The sequence below is a fragment of the Neolamprologus brichardi genome, chromosome 6 (assembly GCF_056152115.1).
Source record: "Neolamprologus brichardi isolate AB-2024 chromosome 6, ASM5615211v1, whole genome shotgun sequence".
In the NCBI taxonomy this organism is placed as follows: Eukaryota; Metazoa; Chordata; class Actinopteri; order Cichliformes; family Cichlidae; genus Neolamprologus; species Neolamprologus brichardi.
Window position 1 is genome coordinate 33,487,137 of NC_142109.1, and position 24,241 is coordinate 33,511,377.

Here is a 24,241-nt window from a genome sequence, read left to right on the forward strand (position 1 = left end):
GGGATGATTACCATCAGGTGAAAAATATGAAGTGGGGGGTGATTTAAAAACAGAATGATGATGCTGCTGTGCTAACATTTAAAAGGTTCTCCTTGAATTTTCTCAAATTGGATGGATTACTACAGAGCCCCGCAGGGGACATGGGAGAAAAAAAAAATTAAGACGGACTTTTGCAAGATCTCGCAAAACAAACTCGGGATCTCGCAAAAGTTTTAGCCGCATTCTTCGGAGGCCGCCAGCTCGAAGCCGACCGGGAGGTCGAGGCACGATGTGCCGGGAAAGCGGTGTTCCTCCCGGCTGTAGTAGGTCTCGACCTCCCGTTAGCTTTGAGCTAGTGGGTGTCAGATCTCCGAAAACGTCGGAGCACTTTTGCAAATATGTGATGTCTTGTAAACCGAGCAGGTATCTGACGTTTACACAACTACATTCACGCCTCAAAATATCTTAAAAGTGTATTTTGTGACCCAGAAAGAGTAATATTACAACTAAGTAGCTGCCGCCTTTGTTGGAATTCAACTTTTGCGAGATCCCGAGTTTGTTTTGCGAGATCCCGAGTTAGTTTTGCGAGATCCCGAGTTAGTTTTGCGAGATCTCGCAAAAGTCCGTCTTAATATTTTTTTCTCCCATGTCCCCTGCGGGGCTCCGTAGATTACAGAGTACACACTTTTTTTTGTTTTTGAAGTGGAGAGCCACTGAGTTTGATTGCAAGCTAAATGACACAATGGCTAAATATTTATTCTGGAACATCTGAATCTTTGATAATATTACTGAGTTAGTTGGTAAATTTTGTTGTTGAAAGGCAATTCTTTCACTCCAGGTTTTCTTCAAAAACTTCCTTTCCTTAAATTCTTTCTTCCTTAAACACGTCATGTCACGATGCTGCCACCACTACACTGCAGGGATTTGACAGTTCATGAGCTTTGCCCCGCTGCCTACCGTCCTTCCCAAAGAGACTTCTATTTTCTTTTGCATTTATATTAAAACATGTAACGGCATCAGGGCTTTAAATATTGTTTTGAATGATAGATAAACTGTCTCAAAGCAGCATGAAACTTGAGCTGTCATGCATGCATGGGAACTTTTCGCTTCCTACCTGTCATGCTTCACAATCCCTTGTTGAGCTGTAAGTGGTTTGACGTTAGACTGGTTGATGCAAACTTGTCCTCTTATAGTGTAACAGTTTCTTCGTAAACGCTGACGAAACCCTGTCCCGACTCGATAGCCTGTCTGTCACAGAAATGGCCTCATTGTGCTTGTTTTTAGGACTGGTTCAGGTTGTTGGGCATGAAGGCAGATCAGCATTAATTTTACAGCTAAAGAGGATATGTACAGCATCAACAGCGGGTGGGTGAGAGGTTCATATCGACCCCTTTACACATCATTCTGTATACAGTGTTTAACAAACTTATTAGACCGCCTGTCATAAAAACAAGACAACAAATATTTTAGAAATCTGTCAAAAACTTGTTTAGAATCTAAAAAATATGGAAAATACATTTATCCACCCAATTTGAGCCATCAGACTGGACTTTACAGAAGTCGCATTAGACGCATTAGTAGAAACAACATTTAATTTGATCCTATCTTGCCTGTCAGTTTCTGTATAAAGATGAAAAGGCCAAACCTTCCAGTGTTAAAATAAAAATTAAATATATTGAACTCAATTTTACACATAATGCAATACACTGTTAGCACAGTGTAGGGGGGTAGTTTGATTTTGTACTTGTGCATTTTTATTTTCCCTTGTGTTTTTTATTACTGCTGATCAAAAGACAAAAGCAAAGCTACACCAGCTGGAAAAGCTGGTTTTCCTGTCTTTCATGTAGTTTTCACATCTTATATCAAACCCAGAATGTGACTCGTCCTTCGACATGTCTGTGGACATCAGATTTTGGAGATACAAGTGAAGTGTGGCTTCATTTTTCACTGATTTTCCTCCATGATGGTGTGACAGCGTTTTAAAATTGTCAGCAATGACTTTTTTGTTACTTTGTTATAGTGACAAAAAATTGTTGTTGTAACATTTAGTCAAAGCACAAAACTTATTGGGCAGTTTAGTGACCTTTTTGTTTTGGATTTACACATGGCTCAAGGCAATCTTTTCTTTTTTTCAGGACTCTGATCGCCAAATTAAATATGTTTTCTAGGAATTCATTATTATATGGCAGGGAGTATGGGAGTAATGCTTGGTTTTTATAGCTTTGTGGTTTGTATTGGTTGGTAAATGACCTATAACACACGTTTCTCTGGCTATTGGTCACACACATACGATTCAATTAAATATGTCTCCTTTCTTTCCCTGCTGGTTTCCAGACATGGTGTGTTTTTCAGCTTAACGATAATGAAATCAATAAGTCATCAATATCCAAGCTCACAACAATAATAATAATAATGTGGAAACGAGACAGGTGGGCTGTGCTGGTTTTACTTCTGCTTCATTAGTTGAATTCAATCAATGCGTGCAGTTCATTAGGGAGCATATAGACTTTTAGCTACCGAGCCATGAAAACAGAATGTATTTGCAAGGTGCTAAAAAGAATTGCACGCTAATGATTTTATGTTGATTAAAACAGCGACTTTGCTTAAATATCTGCAAATTTCATTAAACTGCTCGCTCCAAATTAAATACCAGTTGGTTAACAACGTCCCGACTTGTCAGGAGCAGAATATTAACGCTGTCAGGAAAGAACAGAAGGTTTTGGGGTTTTTTTTGATGAGGTTATATTTCAACACATTTTTTTTGGACACTTCCAAGAAATGCAAAAACAGTATTGCATTGATATGAGCGCGTCTCCATTCCACCATCTTGTGTTTCCTCTTTATGTCACTGTAATTAGTGCAGAGATAATGGTGATGTTTTCATTGGCCATGAAGACTGATGAACTGTATCAGTCATTCTCTTGGTGTTGAGATGGATGTAGAAGGTTTGCCAAGTAAACAGTGTGATGTGGGATATTGTCTTGGCTTTCTGTCTGGTAGGAAATGGCATTAGCCTTGTTCAATCGAACTAAGGTCAAAATACCAAATAAGTTTATTAAACTATGCCAAAATCTTTTTTTAGTGCTCTGAGTGGAAAAGCGCTACATAAGCACCAGATCACTCTTTACACATAAATTCAGCTATCCAGTCTTCAAGTGTTGACGTGATGAATCCTGCTTCCGGGTCCAAACTACTCTGCGTTTAATAAGGCTGTTGCATTTTTAACTTGTTTCAATGCTTTGTATCTTGTTCTATTTAATCTCAACTCAGTGATCCCGCAGTGTTCGTTTGACTTTAGGACCTGTAGCGGAGTTTGGGCCCAGACACGGCTAGTGACGTCAGACTTAAAGACCGGATTGGCTGTGACTGGCTCAGTTGTTTTTTTTTCCTACATATTTCCAGCTATTTCTTTAGCTTCTATTTTTCAACCTGGCTCAAAGTGCAAATAAAATATGACAAGAGAAACCCCACTAATGACTAGATACACAAGTGTAATTGGAGCTGGCCATTTACAACATTAGCATAGGGTTCAAGACAAGGTGGACCTTGGGCAGGTTGTCTGTATGTCAGAGGGCGACTTGGTGATTGTTTAAATGGTCCGACTTTGTCCTAACGGGCAACTTAACTGTTCCAATCTCATACTTTCACTATTTGACCGTAATCTCTGTAAGTACAGGGTGGGCCATTTATATGGATACACCGTAATAAAATGGAAATGGTTGGTGATATTAAAGTCCTGTTTGTGGCACATTAGTATATGTGAGGGGGCAAACTCCTCAAGATGGGTGGTGGCCATTTAGAAGTCGGCCATCTTGGATACAACTTTTGTTTTTTCAATAGAAAGAGGGCCATGTGACACATCAAACTTATTGGTAATGTCACAAGAAAAACAATGGTGTGCTTGGTTTCAACGTAACTTTATTCTTTCATGAGTTATTTACAAGTTTCTCTTTGTTCACAGCCATTGACATGTTGAAGAGGTTAACACGTGAGGAGTGGATTGAAATTGTGTTGATATCTGTGAACGCAGTAACCGGGTCATTGCAGCAGATTTCAATGCAAGACACCCTACGAGACCACCCATCTCCCATGCTACAGTTAGCAAACTCCATGTGTCACATGGCCCTCTTTCTATTGAAAAAACAAAAGTTGTATCCAAGATGGCCGACTTCTAAACGGCCACCATGGTCACCACCCATCTTGAGGAGTTTGCCCCCTCACATATACTAATGTGCCACAAACAGGACTTTAATAACCATTTCCATTTTATTACGGTGTATCCATATAAATGGCCCACCCTGTAGATGTCTCCATATGAATATGTAGTCCCAATTCTATTGACCTATCATGTTTGCCACAGTACTGGTTGCATTGACATTAGTCATGTAGTTGAAAAATGTCTAGCAACACACCACCAACCAAAAATGTTATAAAATGGCAAATTGCGTGACGTAAATGTCATCGTCAAATGTTGATTGTGAAGGTCAGTGCGAAATTTTTGTGTGACTTTTTTTGTGACTGTTAGGAAAACAACTCCGTGATTTACATTATAACTAGCATCTACACATGTGGTGTTCTTCAAGCTGCGTAAACGGGATGACGGCTCTGTTATCGGGTCTCCAACTGTCTGTGTCCGCAACAGAGTAGAATCGATGCCTCGGTCTCTCTATTTGGTTCTATTCACTCGGTGTGAAACCTAGCCCTGTTTAGATGATCACAAAGCTGATATACTGGCAGGAATGGAAGAAATGTGCACATGAAGCCAACACTGTTGCCTCACAGCGGGAACGTCCTGTTTTTGAATCTACCAATTGGCCGTGTGGAGTTTGCATGTTCTCCCTGTGTCTCTGAGTTCCCTGCAGGTACTCCGGCTTCTTCTCACAGTCCAGAGACACACAGTTAGTGGGATTAGGTTAATTGGTGATTCTAACTTGGCTGTAGGTGTGAATGGTTGTCTCTCTGTGTTAGCCCTGTGAAAAACTCGCAGTCTGTCCAGCGTGTACCCTGCCTCTTGTCCTCTGGCAGCTGGAATAGGCTCCAACCCCCCCGGCGACACTGAATTGGATAAGTGGAAGAAAATGGATGGATGGCACACGAAGCTCTTCCTCAATAGCTCTCAGTAGCTTGCTCTCTTTTGAGTTTTTATGGCCGCTATGCTGGTTTCTCCTGGTCCTATACTGTCTTATCCTTTCCAAAAACTGCTGCTTTCTCGGCCCCAGTCAAGTCATTCAGTGACAGTGAGGGGAAATAAAATGACAACTTCTGAAGAGTGTTTAGATGCTTTTCTATTATCTCTCACTGTGCAGAATTGTTGACATTTGCTTGCCATTTTGGAGTGAGTGGGAACATGCCAAAGGATGGCACTTTCTAGATGTTATTGCCAGAGGTGCACCTTTTGAACAAAATCCATTTTGTCTGTGCTGGTGAGTAGGTCTTCATTTTGGCCTTGCATTTATTTATTTCTAGCATTTGTGCCGGCCTTTGCACACCACTCATGACTTGAAACAGCTTTGCATCATCGCACCCATCATCAGTCAAAAACGCTGTTGGTCAAACACAGGTCGGTACTTTGCTGCGCCACAGCCAGTTCTTAAGGAGCAACAAGTGTGCAATCATCAAACACAGACACTCGCCCCGTGGGGCAAGATCCAGCACTGGATCTCTTTCTCTCTGCTAATGAAGCCTTTGCTATGTCGTCCACGACTGCTCATACAGACATTCTCCATGTTCAAGACATTCTGATATGATCTGATATTTTTGCTGTCTTCTTTTTTCTTGCAAAATATAAAGTTTTACTTGTCTGTTGAAATGTCATTAACACATCTGGCAATTGTGTTATCTGCCAAAGTGGGACTTTGGCTGTTTCTTTAACCATGTCAGGGCTGAGCATCTCATACACAATGGCTTTGCATTCAGGTAGTGTTAATGTCTCTGCCACAGTGTGTGGCTTTTTTTGTTTTTGAGATTTGGCTTCGATTTGGCTACTAAGTAGCTAGCTTTTAGAGCTCTGGGAGACCTTTTCTCATTAAAGTTACCTGTTTCTTAGTGTGTTCTTCGAAGTTGAAGAAAATAGTCCTCGTTTTTGTTTTGAAGTAGCAGATGTTTAGCTTAGAGATTGCATTTAAGATTTCTCTGCACACTAAGCATAACAGAGTTGGTGCGGCTGGATCTCCAGTGAAAGGAAACCCAGACAAACAACGCTCGCTGGATTGCCTCGAGCTCACAGTTTTTGCTGTGATTGGACCACCACTCATGCCAGACACTTCACCTGTATTATCAATTTGTTCGGGCCCAGTTGGGAGTCTTCATTTTTTCTTTTTCAAATATTTATCCCTTGTTGTTATGTCTCATCACCGTCTGTTGTCGTAACTCAACAAGTTCATTATTGGGCTACATGCTGCTTCACACAAACATGAAAGAGTATTTTATTATTCTGCCAGTCACTGCATCAAAGACACAGATGCTCAACAATGGCAGATTATTTGCAGTAATGAAATAATTTCCCATGGCACACCTGATGATCTGTCATGGTGCCACAGATAAAAAGCACAGGCTTGGATAACAAAGAATTAACCTTTTTTATAGGTTGTATATGTCATGGTCCGTGGTCCTGTGTGTGGAATGTGTGATGCGCGGGTAGCCACACCCCCAGGCTGGGCCATCACCGGCACACCTGCCCTCCATCGGGGTGATTACCTGAAGAGCTACTTAACCCGGCGCTGACGGATGCTCCACGCCAGTCCGTTAATCACCTCTCTGTGGTAACTAGACTCCCGCAAAAGCGTTGCATTCATATCTTGTACAGAAAGGGGAGAAGATTACTAGGGAGCCGGGAAGCGGAGGAAACATCAAAACTGAGTTAGACCAGTTGGCTTACGATTCGAGCGGGACCGTGGGAGCTTGGGAGGGAAGTCCGTGAGAAGGAAATCCGTGGAGGTAGTGGATGGGCCAGATGATGTACCGGGTGATCCAATTGAGCAGGAGGACAGGCAGGTGGCAGACGCTGAACGCCGGATCGAAACCTAGACACAAGTAGGCAGATTTAACGCAGCTCCAACAAGATATGAATGCAACGCTTTCGCGGGAGTCTAGTATAAGTTATTGTGCGTTTATAAAATAGTTAACTTTTTCAGTAATGATGGTGACGATGATAATAGAGGTGCAGTTTACCATTAGCTTAGTATTAGCTTGTAGGGTCAGGCAAGCATCCACTGGTGGTTCACCTGAGCTCTCCTACATCTGCAAAAAGGCCTTGCTGTGTTTAAAGACTGTCGTATAGAGATGAATGTAATGTTGTAGAGATGAAGCCACCTGTGAGTAACTTTAGAATCACGATGGAAATATTGGGCAGCTGAGTGGCGTGATTACCCGCTAGAGTTTCTTTTGTGTTGTGCTTTATTGTCGTCTACAATGAAAATGCAGCTGTGGAAAACTATAAAACTTCACTGAACAACAGTCTTTGTCCGCTTCTACCAGCCATGTATGGGTCCATTTTGGGGCAATCGTGGCTCAAGAGTTGGGAGTTCGCCTTGTAATCAGAAGGTTGCCTGTTCGAGCCCCGGCTTGGACAGTCTCGGTCGTTGTGTACTTGGGCAAGACACTTCACCCTTGGTCAGAGGGCCCGGTGGCGCCAGTGTCCGGCAGCCTCGCCTCTGTCAGTGCACCCCAGGGTGGCTGTGGCTACAATGTAGCTGCCATCACCAGTGTGTGAATGGGTGGATGACTGGATATGTAAAGCGCTTTGGTGTCCTTAGGGACTAGTAAAGCGCTATATAAATACAGGCCATTTACCATTTCCCTTTTGTCTTCTTGCTTCCCGTTTACAATAATTCATAACATAGTAAACACTCTTTCCTCCTTTTTAATGTACCTGCCACATTTGCAACTTTTTGATCTCCAAAACATAGTCTTTATATTTAAAAAGCAGATCAATGTGTAGTGATGTTTGGCCTTTTTCTGGATTTTAAGATTAAGTGTCCAATATCTGACCTGTTGCTGCTATGGCACACGATCAATGCGCTCCACCATCTTAATAACCTTAATTTATGGCGGGCCTAACAAATGGATTAATCAGGGTCCATCGATCGACATAGCAGGTGGTGCTCGGGGCTGTTAGGGAGTCTTAAAGGGCCTGGATAGAAATGGCAGGAAAATCCCCCGGAGTCACGTGTAGTTAATGAGCGCAGGACAGCAACCACTTATATCTACAGAGCTGAAACAGGAAGACATGAACACACACTGAGCTGCACGTACAGACTTTATCTCCCTCCCACTCCCTCTTCTGTTTCACCCATTTTTTATTTATTTTTTTATCCCCCTAAAAGAGCAGACTGTACAAAGGAAAGAATTAACTACTTAATTCTTCTCTCACTTCTCCATGATATTATTGGAAATCCATGAGGGCCAGTGTGCCTTTATTATCTAGTTTTGGTTGAGTTTTTCACTCAGATTAGTGCTAACAAGCAAAATAACAGCCCACTGCCACCTATCTGATGATAAACGAACCACTTGTTCAGGGTCAAAAGGTTATTATTTTCTTTTTTCACAGTCGGAGAGGCTCTGCAAATCCTTGCTCTGTTTGAACCTTAGTCAGCCTGAACTCTTCTTGTTTTACTATGAAGAATATATATACTCTCTCACATGCCACATACCCATATGTGTATATGTATATACTGAAGCACCTAATAATACCTTAATATTACTTCTAGACAAATAAGACCTTTGAAATATAGTCCAGATCAAAGTGTAACAGACACTCAAGTTTGTGTTTGTACACAGTTTGCATCCAACATAACAGTTTAAAATCAATGATTATTGATGATTCATTCCTTCACAAGTAAACATGTTAGAAAAGCACGGCCTGGTTTAATCACCAACAAGGTTGTTTATTGAAGTTCATTTAAGAACATTATTACTATGCGGAGTGTAAACTCTTTGAAAATACTCGACCTCATTTTTTGATCAATATGAATTTGTGTGATGTTTACTGAATGAAGGTCTTTCTTAAATGCAAATCTAGCTCTCAATATATGATCACCTGTCAGTCGATGACGGTTGATAATCCACTGATGGAGCTCAGGAGATGAGCACACATTAAAAACAAAACAAACAAACAAACAAGCAAAATGAATAAATGCCTATTTATTAGGGGTGGGGGGAAAAAATCAATACTGTGTAGTATCGTGATATTTTGTTTGCTAATAATGTATCGATACAGGGACAGCAGAAATCGATATTTTGTTACAAAAAGGTTTTTGTGCTCTGACTTCAGAGCATGTTGATCCTTTTTCTGAGCAAGAATCCTGACATTCCTTCACTGTCCAAATGTGTTTAACTTGTTTTTGGCAGCAATAAACATGACAGTTTACTTATTTTAATTTAAGACATGTTTTATTTTAATTAAGTTTAAAACTTTTTTATTTGATGTAAAATTATATTTTGTTTTAATTTACTTTCAAATTCTTCAGTTGCTGAAGGGGCTGCATAGTTTTCATAAACTGCATAGTTCAGAATAGCTATAATTGTACCAGATGGTTGATTCAGTTAAGTTGGACTAGACTGTAATGCAAACCGTTCAGTTTGTCAACAATAAAACTGAAATGAGAGAAAGACTGAGTGTGAGACTTTGATATTAGATAAAATGAATATTGATAAAGTTTACCTTTATGTACAGAATCTGAATATCGCAAAATATTCTTAAAAATTGCAATAATATCGTATCGTGCGTTAAGTATTGTGATAATATCGTATCGTGGGATGTATGGTGATTCCCACCTCTACTATTTATATAGTTTGTTGTGTTCTATATCTCTGTGTGTCTTTGACTGTAAATAAAAGACTATGTAGGGACAAATTACCAGCTAATGCTTAGAAGCATCCAGAGATTATGTTTGGATCTCACAGACAAAGATAAGTGCGTATTAGTGATTATTACCAGACATTTCTACATATATATATTTTTACACAGCAAACATATTATTTGTCAGATAACTAAAAATATTTCAGATGAGTAACCAAACTCCCAACAGCTACATCTTTCACTCAAAGAGGCCATGGCCTGCTATAATGGCCTCGACTTACTCGACTTACAACTTGTTTCAAAGGCGTTGATTGGCAGTATTTTTGCTTGTTATATTTTAATTTTTACTTTTTAGGTACCAGTGTGTTAATATATCTGCTGTAAAGTTGGCATTTTTCTGTGAGCTTTGACTGTTTTTCCTTTTGAGCCTTTGAAGGAACTGCAAATTCTGCACTTTCATGTTTGTCCCCGAGGTCTCCATTCAGCAAATAACCAACATTAAGGGAATGAGGACACCGCTATATTTCACAGTTTAAAATAAGTTACTTTCACTTTATTTATGCCAGTAGTAATTACACATCACTATAGGAAAAAGGTCTGAAAGCCTCACCACCACCACCCCAAGGCTAGGAACTCATTTACACAAGCCACACGAAGATTTACACCATTATATCTGATGGCCAACCAGAAAAACCAAATTGATGCAGGAGTACTGGTCTTTGTTTTCACTGTGCATTGGATAATAAGTGGAATAAACAAGCAGATAAATCAGTAGAAATAATTTGGCGCACATCTGCGTACTGTCACACTCAAATGCCATGTTGTATCGCAGCGTTGAGCTGGAACAGAAAGAAACGCTGTCCCTCATTCATCTCCATTATTCTCATGCAAATTTGTATTGAATGGATTATAAATTATCTGCGTGGGAAGCTGAATGGAAACAAATAATTTCATCAGGGCTGTTTACGCTATGATCTTAATTATATGCATTTTTGCAGTTTTCCTTAACTGACAAGGCTGATGCTTTTCTTTCGTTTGTTAGTTGGTGATGTAAAAAAAAAAAAAGAAGAAGAAAAAAATTACCTTAAAGTTTTCTCAGCAGTTTTCTTTGACATTTTACCTGCTATAACAGAAACATCTTCTTACCTCTCTCCGGACTTTGGATTAATATGTCTCTAAAGTGTGCTGACATTTCAGCTGTTGTATTTTAAAAAGGGCAAATCTGATCTGGGTCTTCCCAGTTGAGCTGGCATCTTTGTGGTGTGTGTTACGTCCTTTCCCAGGCCGTTGTTGTAGGTGTTTTGCAGGACTGCCAGAGAATACCTACACTTGCTGCACATTAGCTGATAAATCACCTTGTTTTGGCAGTCGGACTCCAGCCGCTTTTAGTTGTCTATATTTATTCAAATGCAGATGCACTTGTGTATCACATAAGGAAATCACAGTTTTTTGTTGTGCTAACAGAATAAAATTACTCCCAGCAGAAGAAATAACTGCATCCTTCTTATCTTTAAGTGATTTAGATGAAAAGATATGAAGGTTTGCACAAGATAATCGGAAACCCGACATAATAAATGTATAGCTTTCCAAATGCCCGAGTTTTCATTGACTTTTCTGCAATTTCAGTCCTGAGCTGTGTGTCGGGGGACATTACGCTTGAAGGAAAGCCACCATCCTTCTTTGAAAGATGAAAGACGTAAAAAATCTTTATAGAGTGCATCCCAAGAAACCACACCGTGGTCTAGATGTGGTGACAAGGGAGGTAATGGCATACTTTAAGCCTCTTTGATGCGATATCATTGGATTTAAAGATGCATTTATAAATGCACACGAAAGAACTTTTCAGCTTTGGACTCTCCAAGTACTTTCATTTGCCAAGTACTCACTAGCACCACTACAGTGACGTTGGAGTACCTTTAATCATGCGTGTAGCTCATTTTTTTGGAGAAGCAGCTGAACGATATCAGTGAGTGCCACAGTCGAAACCTGGCCAACAAGCCTGCTGGACGGGAAAGCCAAGTTGGAAATAAAACAAGCTGTGAACAAGCTACAAGTGACTGTCAAAATAAGATCAAGGAGATTGTTTGTCTCTAATATCTGGCTCGCCTGCATAACTGAAGTCTAAAAGCTGAGCTGCATTCATGTAAAGAAACAAACTTGATTTGTTTTTTTTGCTGTTGTTAATTTCATTGATTTGACCTCATTAGGTTTAAATCCTTCCCATCTTATTTTCAGTGTCAGGGAATGTCACACTGTGAGCAATGCAATGTCTGTAATGGAGCTGTTGTCTTAGATTAGTTCTGCACAGCAACTGGATGACTTCTGTGTGAATACTGTTGTGTAGCCAAGCAGAAAACTTCTATATCACTTCGCATTTGTGGGACCTAGTGTGGGTTGAGGAGATCGGGTAGAAATGAATGAAGTGAAGCGAAACGGAGCTCATCTGTGTGTAAGGAGGAGCGCACCTGTTGAGCTCGTCCTGCTGAGTCCCACTATCACAACAGTGTTTTGTTCTGCCAGTGGGAGCGCACAGGCCACCTTAATTACTTTCACAACAGCTCTCTTAACCCTGCTCAGTTATGTACAGACAGAGATGGTATCTTATCGCTTGCTGTCAAAGGTGACTTAGAAATATCGCGCTGACCCTACATGGTGTTGTTGAGCACGCAGTCATTCAGTGATGCCATTCAGTGCACATAAACAAGTGTCCCACTGCCTAAGTTGTGGAAAATCAGCAGGAATGACTTTTGAATGTGGAGACACAGTACATAAAATGCCACTGCATATCTGTCCAAACCAAGGAAATTATAGGATTTCGATTGCAGGCCATGCTTCATATGAACCAGTAACAAATGAGAAAATCCCTTTCAGGCTCACGCCAAAAAGGGTCGTAAACAACAAGAGAAAAGGAAAAAAACTTGCACAAAGCTGGGCTGAGGTTTTAACACCACAAAGACTGTCATGGTTAAAGCAGCACAGTGATGCACATAGCGGCACGTCTTAAACCGTTACTATTGATGGTGATGAAGACTCTGATTAGGGCTGCACGATTTTGCATAAAATGAGAATCACGATTTTTTTGGCTTAGAATTGAGATCACGATTTTCTTTTCCAATATAAATATTTATTGCACTTATTAACTGCACATCAACTTCGTAACAGTTGAGACTGAACATAAAAACAATAAATAAACATAAAAACAACAAATGTCTCACGTTTTGTCGTTGCCGCAAAATGTTGTACTGCTTGAAATTCCGTCTCCACCGTTGCTCGACACTGCGTGTATAGAGCAGGTAGTGCAACAACAGAAAAATAGTTGCGGGACGGCACTGTGTAGCGTTTGTCTAGGGTGTTGATCGTTTTCCTAAATCCCTCGTTTTGCACAGTGTTGATGGAGCCATATCTTTGGTCAGGTGATAAGTAATAGCCTCCGTAATTTCTTTGTACCTGCGGGAGTTCGACGTGTATAGGGAAGCGCTGTATAAGGTTCCCGTTATTGATGTTTGGGTGGTTGACCGGGACGGATTTTCTCCTGTCACTTTCTCGTCATCCCTGACGTGCTCTCCGTTGTTTTTTCCCTGCTAATTTTAGCACCACACGGCACCAGTGTTGCCAACTCCTCAGTAAGGAAAATCGCTATTGGCTGTCCTAAAAGTCGCTAGAAGTCGCTAAATGACGTCATCGCCTAATTTGCATAATTGGTCATGCTAATGTACAGTGTTGGGAAGGTTACTTTTAAAATGTATTCCATTACAGATTACAGAATACATGCCCCAAAATGTATTCTGTAACGTATTCCGTTACGTTACTCAATGAGAGTAACGTATTCTGAATACTTTGGATTACTTAATATATTATCATGCTGTTTACAACTACATGAATGTACTATTGCTGTGATTTATTACTGTTACTGAAGGTCCGCGGCTCCGAACCGTAGTAAAGGGACCTCTGGCTCATACGTCGGGTTCCGTGTTGGGCTTGTAGCCGAAAACTAGCTTTACTTTGTTGTCTGGGTCAAGTTTGCTTGCAAGAGAGAGGCGTTGAAAGGCTGCTCCAACGGAACTTATTGTTTCGGAGGAAAACACGAACACGGTGTACAGTTGAGTCTTAATAGCTTACTTACAACTGGGCTCGTCAGGCTCTCTTCTTGGCTGCAGTGGTTATTATTATATTTACATGCTTCCAGCTCCCGTTTTTGCTCGATGACAGCTCGTACTTTTCCTTTTTCTCCCTCCCTCGCTCACAGACAAATAACGGGTATGGCAGTCCATTCTCCCTGCAGCACGGACTACACTGCCTATGATGCTACATTCTTTAGAGCTATACCTGTAGCATTCTGCCTATTAGCTTAGCACAACAACAACAAAAAACGCTCTCTCACCCAGGAAACACGCAGAGAGAGAGCGTCACCCTGTAACCATGGCAACCGTAACGCTGCCACCTGGAACAACAGAAGTAGCTGTCAAACAAAACCCAAACAGTCCTGACCCGCCACAATATGAAACAGGGAAGTACCGCCGTGTAATCCATTTATTTCAACAAAGTAACTGTATTCTAAATACCACCTTTTTAAACGGTAACTGTAACGAAATATAGTTACTCATATTTTGTATTTTAAATACGTAACGGCGGTACATGTATTCCGTTACTCCCCAACACTGCTAATGTAATTGTAACCTACGCTGCTGGAGAGAGAAATAACATCGTGGACGAGACATAAAGTGAGCAAAAAACGTCCTAAATGCATTTAGAATTTATTTAGAACTACAAATTAAATTTCTTTTAGCAATTATTGTTTTTTGTAATGTCACAATTCCAACCCTGCTCCTTTACCCGGGCTTGGACCGGCAAAAGTGACCCGAAATAGGCACTCTGGTGGAGTTACTTTGTGTGTGTGTGTTTATAAGTAGTTTTAAACCTGATCCACAAACAGCATAAGAGTAAAAGAAGAACTGACTGCGTTACAGCACCCGCTGCTTGTTGAGAGTAAAAGCGATATGCGCGTTCACGTCTTTTTTTTAGGGGGTCTGAAAAGTCGCTAAATATAGCGACAAAGTCGCTAAATTGGCAACACTGCACGGCACAGCTTCTGTATCACGTGGTATAAGGCTCCGCCCTTGTCATTTGTTGAGCAGAAGAGTGAGCGCTTGTTTTCATGCAGATTACGTCCCGGATCAAAATGCGGTACAATCGTCGTGTCTCCCTCTCTCTCTCTCTCTCTCTCTCTCTCTCTCTCTCTCTCTCTCTCTCTCTCTCTCTCTCTCTCTCTCTCTCTCTCTCTCTCTCTCTCTCTCTCTCTCTCTCTCTCTCTCTCTTTTAAATTGTTGTCATTTGGAAATGAGATCGCACATAAGTATGAATCGAGATCGCGATTTTCTAACAATTAATCGTGCAGCCCTAACTCTGATGGAACTGTGCCGATAATATGCCGGTCTGGCAATTAACAATCGTCCCTCTGTAATTGTGTACATAGTTATGCACTAAACTAGAATTTTCTAACCCTGTAGAAACTCACAACACATGAAATACTCACTACAAAAACGCTGATGCACATACATGCTTTTTGAGCTTCCAGTTGGACTTTCCACTGTTTATCTCAATTTCACTCCAACTCAAAGCTGTCAGAAAACTGTAGTTTACGCATCACAAACTGTTATAAATAAAGTGTGAAAAAAAATCCAGCAGACCTCTGGGCTATGAGTGGAAAACTTCCGCACTGGGATCCTAGCTGGCCAGTCATCGAGCCCCCCTCAGTAATGCTGGTGAATTTTCTGGATTTAGCCTGCGGCGATAATGCTGTGTGGCTGCAATCCATCAATGGCTCCTTGTAAACCTAGTTGAGTTTTATCACTAGTTTAATCATTTATGAACATGATACAAGTGACTTTTTCACTGCAATAATTCACAGAACAGACATAAGAACCACAGAAAATATGTATTGAGAAATATAATCTGTTGTTTTTCATGTTAATAAAGAAGATTTAGACATTCGGCTTTAGCTGGGTTATTGGATGCTAAATCACAAATAAGCCTTAATAAATCTGTAGAGAAAGTAGTAGCAGTTAGCTGTCATCAATTGGAAAACAGTGGTAAAACATAAAGAATTAAAGTATTATGAAAAGAATTGAAGAGTAAACTGGAGACAAACTTTGTCTTTCGCACAACTGATCACATAATTAATAAAAAAAGTGGTCGTGGACATCAAAGCTTTGCAACCACTAAACTTTACTTCACACAGTTTGACCTGATTTCAGGCACAGAGCTGCTGTGAGGGAACCCTGCAGGTAGCTAACCTCCAGTAATTGGAGCCAAGATGACACACAGGGCCTTGTGAAGTTCAAGCGCCGTCTGTTTCAGAGCAAACACACCCCCGGCTTCGATTCACAGAGCGCCGTGATGATGAAACCGTGACTCGACGCAGGTCAAGCAAAACCGTCAACAAACACTTGACCTGCTGGGCGGTTTCAGTGACAGAGGCAGGTCGGCTTGTGGAGCAGAAATCTCGAGACTGAACTAGAAAATAAAAGTCAAAGAATAATTAGCCGCTACAATGTGCTCCAGAGACGCTGCTTGCATTTTAAATGCAAAACGTGAAAAGATAAGTTCTCACATAGCTGTGTTTACACGCCACGAGACTTAGATGGTGGGAAATTATTGATTTGACAAGGTAAAATATAAATAATGTATACAGTATGATTTTTAAAGTTTAAATATGAATTCTGGGAACTAATGGGAGTCTGTTTTTAAAAAAATGGTTCCTAGTTTTACTTTAAGAAATGTAGGTCACACTGAGTGGTACAAAAATCGGTTTGTTTTGTCTCAAATTTACCAGAATAATGACTGAAAGGAGAATTTTATCTTACTTCCCCCAAAATAAACACAATTATACAGGAGCGAGTTGAGTATTTTATTTTAAACCTCGTGCTGTAATATTAAATGTAAGAATACAGTTTGAGCCGTGTGGCCGATGGCTCGTCACTTATGCCGCCGTGCAGTTTTTGTTATTCTTCAGCTCTGTGCAAATGTCACATTTTGTCATTTGAACTGATTTAGCACCATTTAAAATGACTGTTTTTACATTTGCAGTTGTGAAAAATATTTTGTTTTGCTCATTAAAGCTTTGGTAAAAGTCAGTAAAATTACTATTCTTCCTGTGCAGCTGCATAAATTTTGTCTGGTGTCAGATACTGGTGATATTGGGTTTTTTTTGGCATTTATAAGAGTTTAGGCAGCTGATCATTCTGTTTTTTATCTGTCAGAATCCTTTAAGGTCAACTCTTTGTGTCAGTGTCTTCATTCAAGCTCATTAGAGCTACAGGATCGAACCACAGGATGTCACAAAGCTTGATGTCTGCTGTGGCACACAAAAGACACTCTGAGGTACTGACAGGGAGGAACGAGTGACGGCCTACTGCTGGTGAAATGTTTAATTTGCTTTGTTGGAAGCGTCTCCTGCCTGACCAAGCTGATGTGTCAGGTCCTGCCACATAACCCCTGGCTCATGCTTGTTCTGCTTTGATGGCCTGTTTGTTTTTGTTCCCCGTTTTCTTTTCTTTCTTTGATGCAAGTCTTCTGGCTTATTTTAATATATTCGTTCTACTACAGGCCAATGCTCAGTGAGACTTTTATTGGGATTTATAAACATGACCAATGCATATTTTGTTTTGCAAAAAAAAAGCAAAACAAAATATGCATTTTCAATCAGCATGCAATCACATGACTCACCCTCTTTCTACAGTAATACAAATAATAAAATAGGGCTGTTCGATATAAGGATATATATCGGATGACGATATAAAAACGTCTATCGTTTCATTTTAGGCTATCGTTTGTTTCGTGGTGTCGCAAAATAAACTGTTTACGGCAATATTTTTTCACCGTTTTGATGGTCACTGTAGTGGCTATATTAATTTCTTAAAGTTCTCTCTTTCTCTTATATTTAATATAACCACACTATGGACGGACAAGCGACTGCTTTTATGCGTTGTGGTTAGCAACAACGACGGTAACAGCATCGCGTGTCCGCTTGTTTATGTTTCACATAAACCTTTCACAATAAAGCTCAAGATCCTGTTGAGACTTTTCAAAATAAATCACGTGAATCACGTGAATCACGTGAAAGAGCAGATTATTTACGGATGAGAATTAAAAAAAGAGCCGCCAGGTGCTAAAAAATAAACCTTAGACTCAAACGTTAGAACAGGCTTTTCCCCGCAGCACGCCGTGTAATAAATACTCACAAAGAAAACGGCGGCTGTTACAACTTATGTCTAAAAATGTATCGTTTCATGCATCGGTTAAAACACTCGACTCCAGGTACATGGCGCACAGCTGGAAACACTTCACGCAAGTCGAGCTGCCCGAGATTCACAGAATTTACAGAAATTGTTACATTTTTGTGATTTATATTGTTGTCAGGACGATAGAATTCTTATATATGAGATTTTGGTCATATTGCACAGCCGTATAATAAAATAAATAATAAAACTAATAATTAAAAGGAAAACTACAGAGAAGAGAATCGATGGAGAAGATAATAGTTGGGCTACTATCAGTTATATACTGTATTTATAGGCAAAGCAGGCAGTAGTTTCACCCTGTAACAGCGCTCAGTAGTGGGCTCTACTGTGTTCTCTCTTACATTAAATATATATAGTGTTCAAAATCCATGCCTGCAGTGTGACCTGTGTGCTGACACACCTCTGAGGTCACAGGTTAGATTCCTTAAAGGTGTGCCACCAACATTAGCTTCAGACGTGGGAATTTCTGGACCAGATGCAGAGAGTGCCAAAGGAAAGAGTATATCTCTTCTCTCAGTAACTGCTGTTAGCTTCTCCCTGGGTGAGACTCTTGACCTTCACTGCTCCAGTGGAGCTTCAGTGGCCAGTAGCAGCAGATTGTGGTGTACCGGGATAAAACTCCCAGGACGTACTGGAATACAAGTCTGCGTGCTCATGGCATTTTCTCTCATGCATAAAGATTTAATGGTGTTAAAAATAATCCACCAGCCTGTTTTGATTTGTGTATTGACATGTGAGGATTGAATTGTGTTCTGTGTCTGCCCCCCAGATGAAGACTGTGAGCGTGGCGCTGGTGCTGTGCCTCAACGTGGGAGTGGACCCACCCGATGTGGTCAAGACCTCCCCCTGCGCCAGACTGGAGTGCTGGATAGGTGAGTCCACGCAGACACCAAACAAATAAAAGAGACTCAGATACAAAATAAAGAAATGCTCATAATGAGATTGAGCTTAAATGACACGCATGTATTTCACTAAAGGCTCTCACACTGCTTCTCTTATTGGTGTGAAAATAAACAGATTTTTCTCAGGCATTTGTTTTCCTGAGTGTGAACGCTGTCAATGATTTTTGGACACACTTTAGATAATGTGGATCAAAAACTAAAATGTCAACAAACGGATATCTTACACACACTAATGCATTCATTATCTCTTGATTGTTGCGTTATCCAGATTCGCTGCAGATAAGTTATTATAAGTGCTTTTAAATTTAATTTAGTGCAGCTGTGATTTTTCTGCTCATAAAGATGATATTTTACGACCACCTCTGTACCCTTAATGACGAGTGTTTACACCTCAGTTTATTATTACAGATGTGGTGTGACACCCATTAGAATATCTTCTGGCGTTTTCCAGGACTATCCATAGTACGCTGATCAGCCTCACTAACTTTTGATGTGCACCCAGTCATCTTATTCTGGAAGCAGGCCTGAAATATGACAGTAACAAGGGTTATCTTAGAAGACATCTGAAGGGAAATGTGTGGAGAGAAAAGAGCAGACAGTAGAGAAATGTCATAAAATTGAGAGGGGAGATATGGAGAAAAATATTAGTTTTCAGTACAAAATACCTGGAGCGTTTTCTCTCAGGAACACGTTTTAGAGAGCTGCCGAGCGCTGAGGTGAAGACTTGTGAAAGTTATTCAAATTGGTAAGCTGACAGGGTTACAGTTGGTTTTACACGTGCCATTTTATTAAAACTGCTAAAAAAAGTTGCATCGCGACTGTGGCCACCTCAGCTTCTGTCCTCGCTTCATGTCAAAGCTGCAGGTTTTTGTGATTTGAAGCTGCAGACGGGCTGAAGCTTGCTCTTCGCTTACAAAATTTGAGCAATGCAACGTTTATTTATTTTATGCTTATTTATTCTATCCTGTTATTCTATTATTAATTTAGGTTTTACCTAATATTTATTGTTTTTATTCTTATTCATTTTTTAATCTTCTTACTCTATTTATATTTATATTGTATCCCGTTCTTATTTATTTTATCTTTTTACCCTGTATATATCCTATTGTGTCATATCTCCAGTGTTTCCTCGGAGGGCGCTCTCTGCACCGTGGCTGCTGGGGCTCTGGGGGTCCTCTCAGCCTGGCTGGGGGGCTTCTTTGCCTCCCTCCTGCTGTGTGCCCAGCCTGGAGGCTGCGGTCTGTGTCCGGCTCCCGGTGCAGACGGCTCCCTGTGATAGTGTTTCCTCACTTGGCTCATGCGTACCCAGCCCAATTTTACTCTTTGTGTGTGTGTGTGTGTGTGTGTGTGTGTGTGTGTGGGGGGGGGGATATGTGTGTATTCCCATCGTTTATGTTAATGAGAGTGTGGGGAGTGAGTTGGAGGGTGGGGCGGGCTGCTTTTAACCATGTAAAGCACTTTGTGCTACATTTTTTTTGTATGAAAAGTGCTTTATAAATAAAGATTGATTGATTGATTGAACACTCTTGCAGAGTTGTGTGTGGAGGGGTTTGATAGTGCTTTACAACGTGGCGCGAAAAAAATCTGAAAATACCGTTTTGTTTTATAAGTTGAGCTTTTGTTATTGTTTTTAGAAACACTGCCCTCCCTAAGGTGTTGTGTTCTCCCTATATCCAGTATAGCCTCTCTGCACTTCTTCAGTGGCATTATGGTCAAGAAAACAAAACAAAAAAAACAAGATGTGCACGGACTCATCGATCAGTTTCTCGACAGTTGTGATTTCATTTTTAACTGTGTACTGTTTACAGCCAGCTTTCTGGATTATTGAAAACGACAATATTACAATATTTACGACAGGTATCAATATAATATATTGGCTAGTAGTTATTTTTCTGTGTTGGTCCTGTACTAGCTGGACAAGTTACTATGCAAAGAACACACTTCGTGAATTGTCCTGTATGTGAATCTCGATTGTCAAAAATCATCGGTGGTAGCGCGAGGTTATACGTAGCAGTGTAACGCAGGTCTGCTGTGAAAGCCACTACAAACATTCGCCTTCAGGATGAATCACATTTTATTTTTTCTTGGTTTGGTAACAGACTGTCATGAGGTTACATGGTTAAAGTCGTACAGTTATTTCTGTATTGTGTCATGTTGCCATTTAGTCGTGTTGTTGCTATCATTACTGTACACGTGGTGATCAAAGGGATCGAAAAACTGCTTTATTGGGCTGAAACAGACTTCTTCCTTTTTTGGGTGAAAAATAATTTTGGTTCAAAGAGCAAGGCGGTGTATAGTGTTCAGCACTACTGAGCACCGTGACTTTTACATGACACTAAAACTTGAACTTTCACTTCAGGGATATTCTCAAGCTTTCCCGTGGGAGCTAAATTCATAAGGTCTCTGTCACACAGGGATGAAGCAGTCTGCCCTCACCGGAACCACATAATGTGACAGAACAAAAACACAACCGTCTCCATTGAATGGGAACCTCAAAAAACATTGTTTTGCTCCCCTGGGATTGACTGACTGTTAGGAGTCAGGCAAGCACATTAAAGTGGAAACACAGCTCTTAAAGTTTCTGAAAGTTTTTCAGTGGCTTCTGAGGACGCTGTCGCTCTATAGACCTGCCACTCGGCTTGTGAGAAGCCATTTGGGTGTATGAAGTGTTAAAGGCTGGGATGACGTCCTAAAATGCACCGTAGTGTTCATCTCTCATGGATGCTTGAGCCACACGCAGATTGGGAGGAGGGGAGCTAAACAAAAACCTCACATCTGCTTTTTGTTTCACTGGTGTGTGTGTGTGTGGTTTTGTGGAAACTGCCTTTCACTTTGCACCATAGCAGGAAATTGCGATGCCAGTGTATGCAGTATAAACAGAAGCGTTATGTTGCAAGATGCATGTTCATCAAGTTCAGAGACTCATTCACAGAGTAGACACAGATGGGATTGAGCCTGAGATGAGAGAGCAAGGCTTTGTGACCATAGAGCGCGTAATAGCTGGTTAGTGGCGAGCTGAGCGTTTATGATGTTGCCCTGTTAGTGCTTTAAAACCAGATGTGACAAGCGAACAGTGGTTCTGGACGAGAATCTGGGGACGATGTGCGCTAATGTGGCACGAACTTGTCCATCTCTAAGTAGCCACATGCTAAAACAGACCATGTTTTCTTTTCTTTCTTTCTTTCTTTTTGCTCTAATGGGACCACAAGTTACAAAATGAAGTTTATGTTCTATTAAATAATAGAGGTGGGAATCACCATACATCCCACAATACGATATTATCACAATACTTAACGCACGAGACGATATTATTGCAATTTTTTAAAATATTTTGCGATATTCAGATTCTGTACATAAAGGTAAACTTTATCAATATTCATTTTATCTAATATCAAAGTCTCACACTCAGTCTTTCTCTCATTTCAGTTTTATTGTTGACAAACTGAACGGTTTGTATTACAGTCTAGTCCAACTTAACTGAATCAACCATCTGGTACAATTACAGCTATTCTGAACTATGCAGTTTATGAAAACTATGCAGCCCATTCAGCAACTGAAGAATTTGAAAGTAAATTAAAACAAAATATAATTTTACATTAAATAAAAAAGTTTTAAACTTAATTAAAATAAAACATGTCTTAAATTAAAATAAGTAAACTGTCATGTTTATTGCTGCCATAAAAAAAAGTTAAACACATTTGGACAGTGAAGGAATGTCAGGATTCTTGCTCAGAAAAAGGATCAACATGCTCTGAAGTCAGAGCACAAAAACCTTTTTTGTAACAAAATATTGATTTCTGCTGTCCCTGTATCGATACATTATTAGCAAACAAAATATCACGATACTACACAGTATCGATTTTTTCCCCCACCCCTAATAAATAATGTTTAAAAGTAGTGACTGAGACCATAAAGTCTTAATGGAAGTATTCAAATAAGTGCAGGGGTCTTTTCCCCTTAGACTTTAATACAGTTGATCTTTGTTTTTAAACCAGAGAAGTTGCCCCTGTTAGCATGTTGCTAATATTTTAAGTCATTAAAGACAAATTCAAAGTGCAAATGAATGAAAAGGATTTTATGATCAATACATTTCAAATATTCAAATCTGAATAGTCAAATTCTTTCTTATTTTTGTGTCATTTCTAAACAAAATATTATATATGATTTGTAAATGTATTATGTACATTAGACATAATGTAAAATAATGCAGGCGTTGTGATCTAATGTGAATAGTCCTCATTGATCAGAACAGTAATGATTTCATTCTCTGCATATCACTATCCCCTAAAAACCTACTAATACATCTTTTTCCCCGCTGAGCAGAATTTGATCTGTCCTTTATCTATATTCTGCTTTTCTTCATGCCATATTGATTTACTCTCATCAATATTTCAACCTTAGCGGCTGCTGCTATTTTCCCATACCCCGCTTCAGATTTAATAAGAAATGTCCCTTTGATGCTGAAACGAACAACTTCAACAACTTCTCTTTGTACTCGTGGCGTGGCTGAATTCTTAATCACTAAACGTTAAAGCAGTAATTATATGGCTGGTTTGTTAGTTCTACATCGACTTGTGTGGTTTTGCTCAGTTATGGCTATTTTCTTTGCCGTGTGTGCGTCTGTATGCGTCTGTGTTAATTGCAGTGTGTTTACACTCTTGTGTTTGCTTCCCAGATCCTCTGTCGATGAGTCCACAGAAGGCCCTGGAGACCATCGGGGCCAACCTGCAGAAGCAGTATGAAAACTGGCAGCCCAGGGTGAGTCTTTAACCGATACTGTGGCCACAGACACAGACTCACACCACTTCTGTTCAGGACTGAGTTGGATAATGAATCAAAATAAATTAAAATAATATCATCACTGACTGATTTTTGGCATCCATTAAACCACTTTTCTGTTCTTTGAACTGAACAATCACCTACCTTTCAATAAGCAGTAACCTCTCAGTAAACTCTTTGAATATTAGACTGATGACTCCTCCACCACCTCCTGGTACTCTGGTATTGATTTGACTGATCTTTGCTTAAAGCTCTGGGAACTTAAACATCAGCTTGTTCGTCATGAGAGTTTTCAGACAAAAACATTTCACTGTGCACAACACTGATGAGAAGATGTTCAGCTGTTGTGTTAACAGTAACTCCTAATTTAATGTTCCTGGGTCTAATTTAGAGCGTGCAAAGCTGTTTTCATACATTTCAGACACCAGTGGAACAATCGGGTTCGAAGTTTCTCACATTTTGTACAAAACAGGCAACTCTGT

At 40.2% G+C, this 24,241-nt stretch overlaps 1 protein-coding gene across 4 annotated transcripts in view; it reads left to right on the forward strand.

The window, feature by feature from the left end:
* rptor (regulatory associated protein of MTOR, complex 1) overlaps window positions 1-24,241 on the forward strand; it is a 229,137-nt gene that overhangs the window by 5,863 nt on the left and 199,033 nt on the right. For all 4 annotated transcript variants that reach the window (XM_087842157.1, XM_087842154.1, XM_087842155.1 and 1 more), the window contains exons 3-4: window positions 18,848-18,950; window positions 23,656-23,738. In XM_087842157.1, the coding sequence (XP_087698283.1) occupies window positions 18,848-18,950; window positions 23,656-23,738 (186 nt within the window). The remainder of the gene's footprint in view (window positions 1-18,847; window positions 18,951-23,655; window positions 23,739-24,241) is intronic.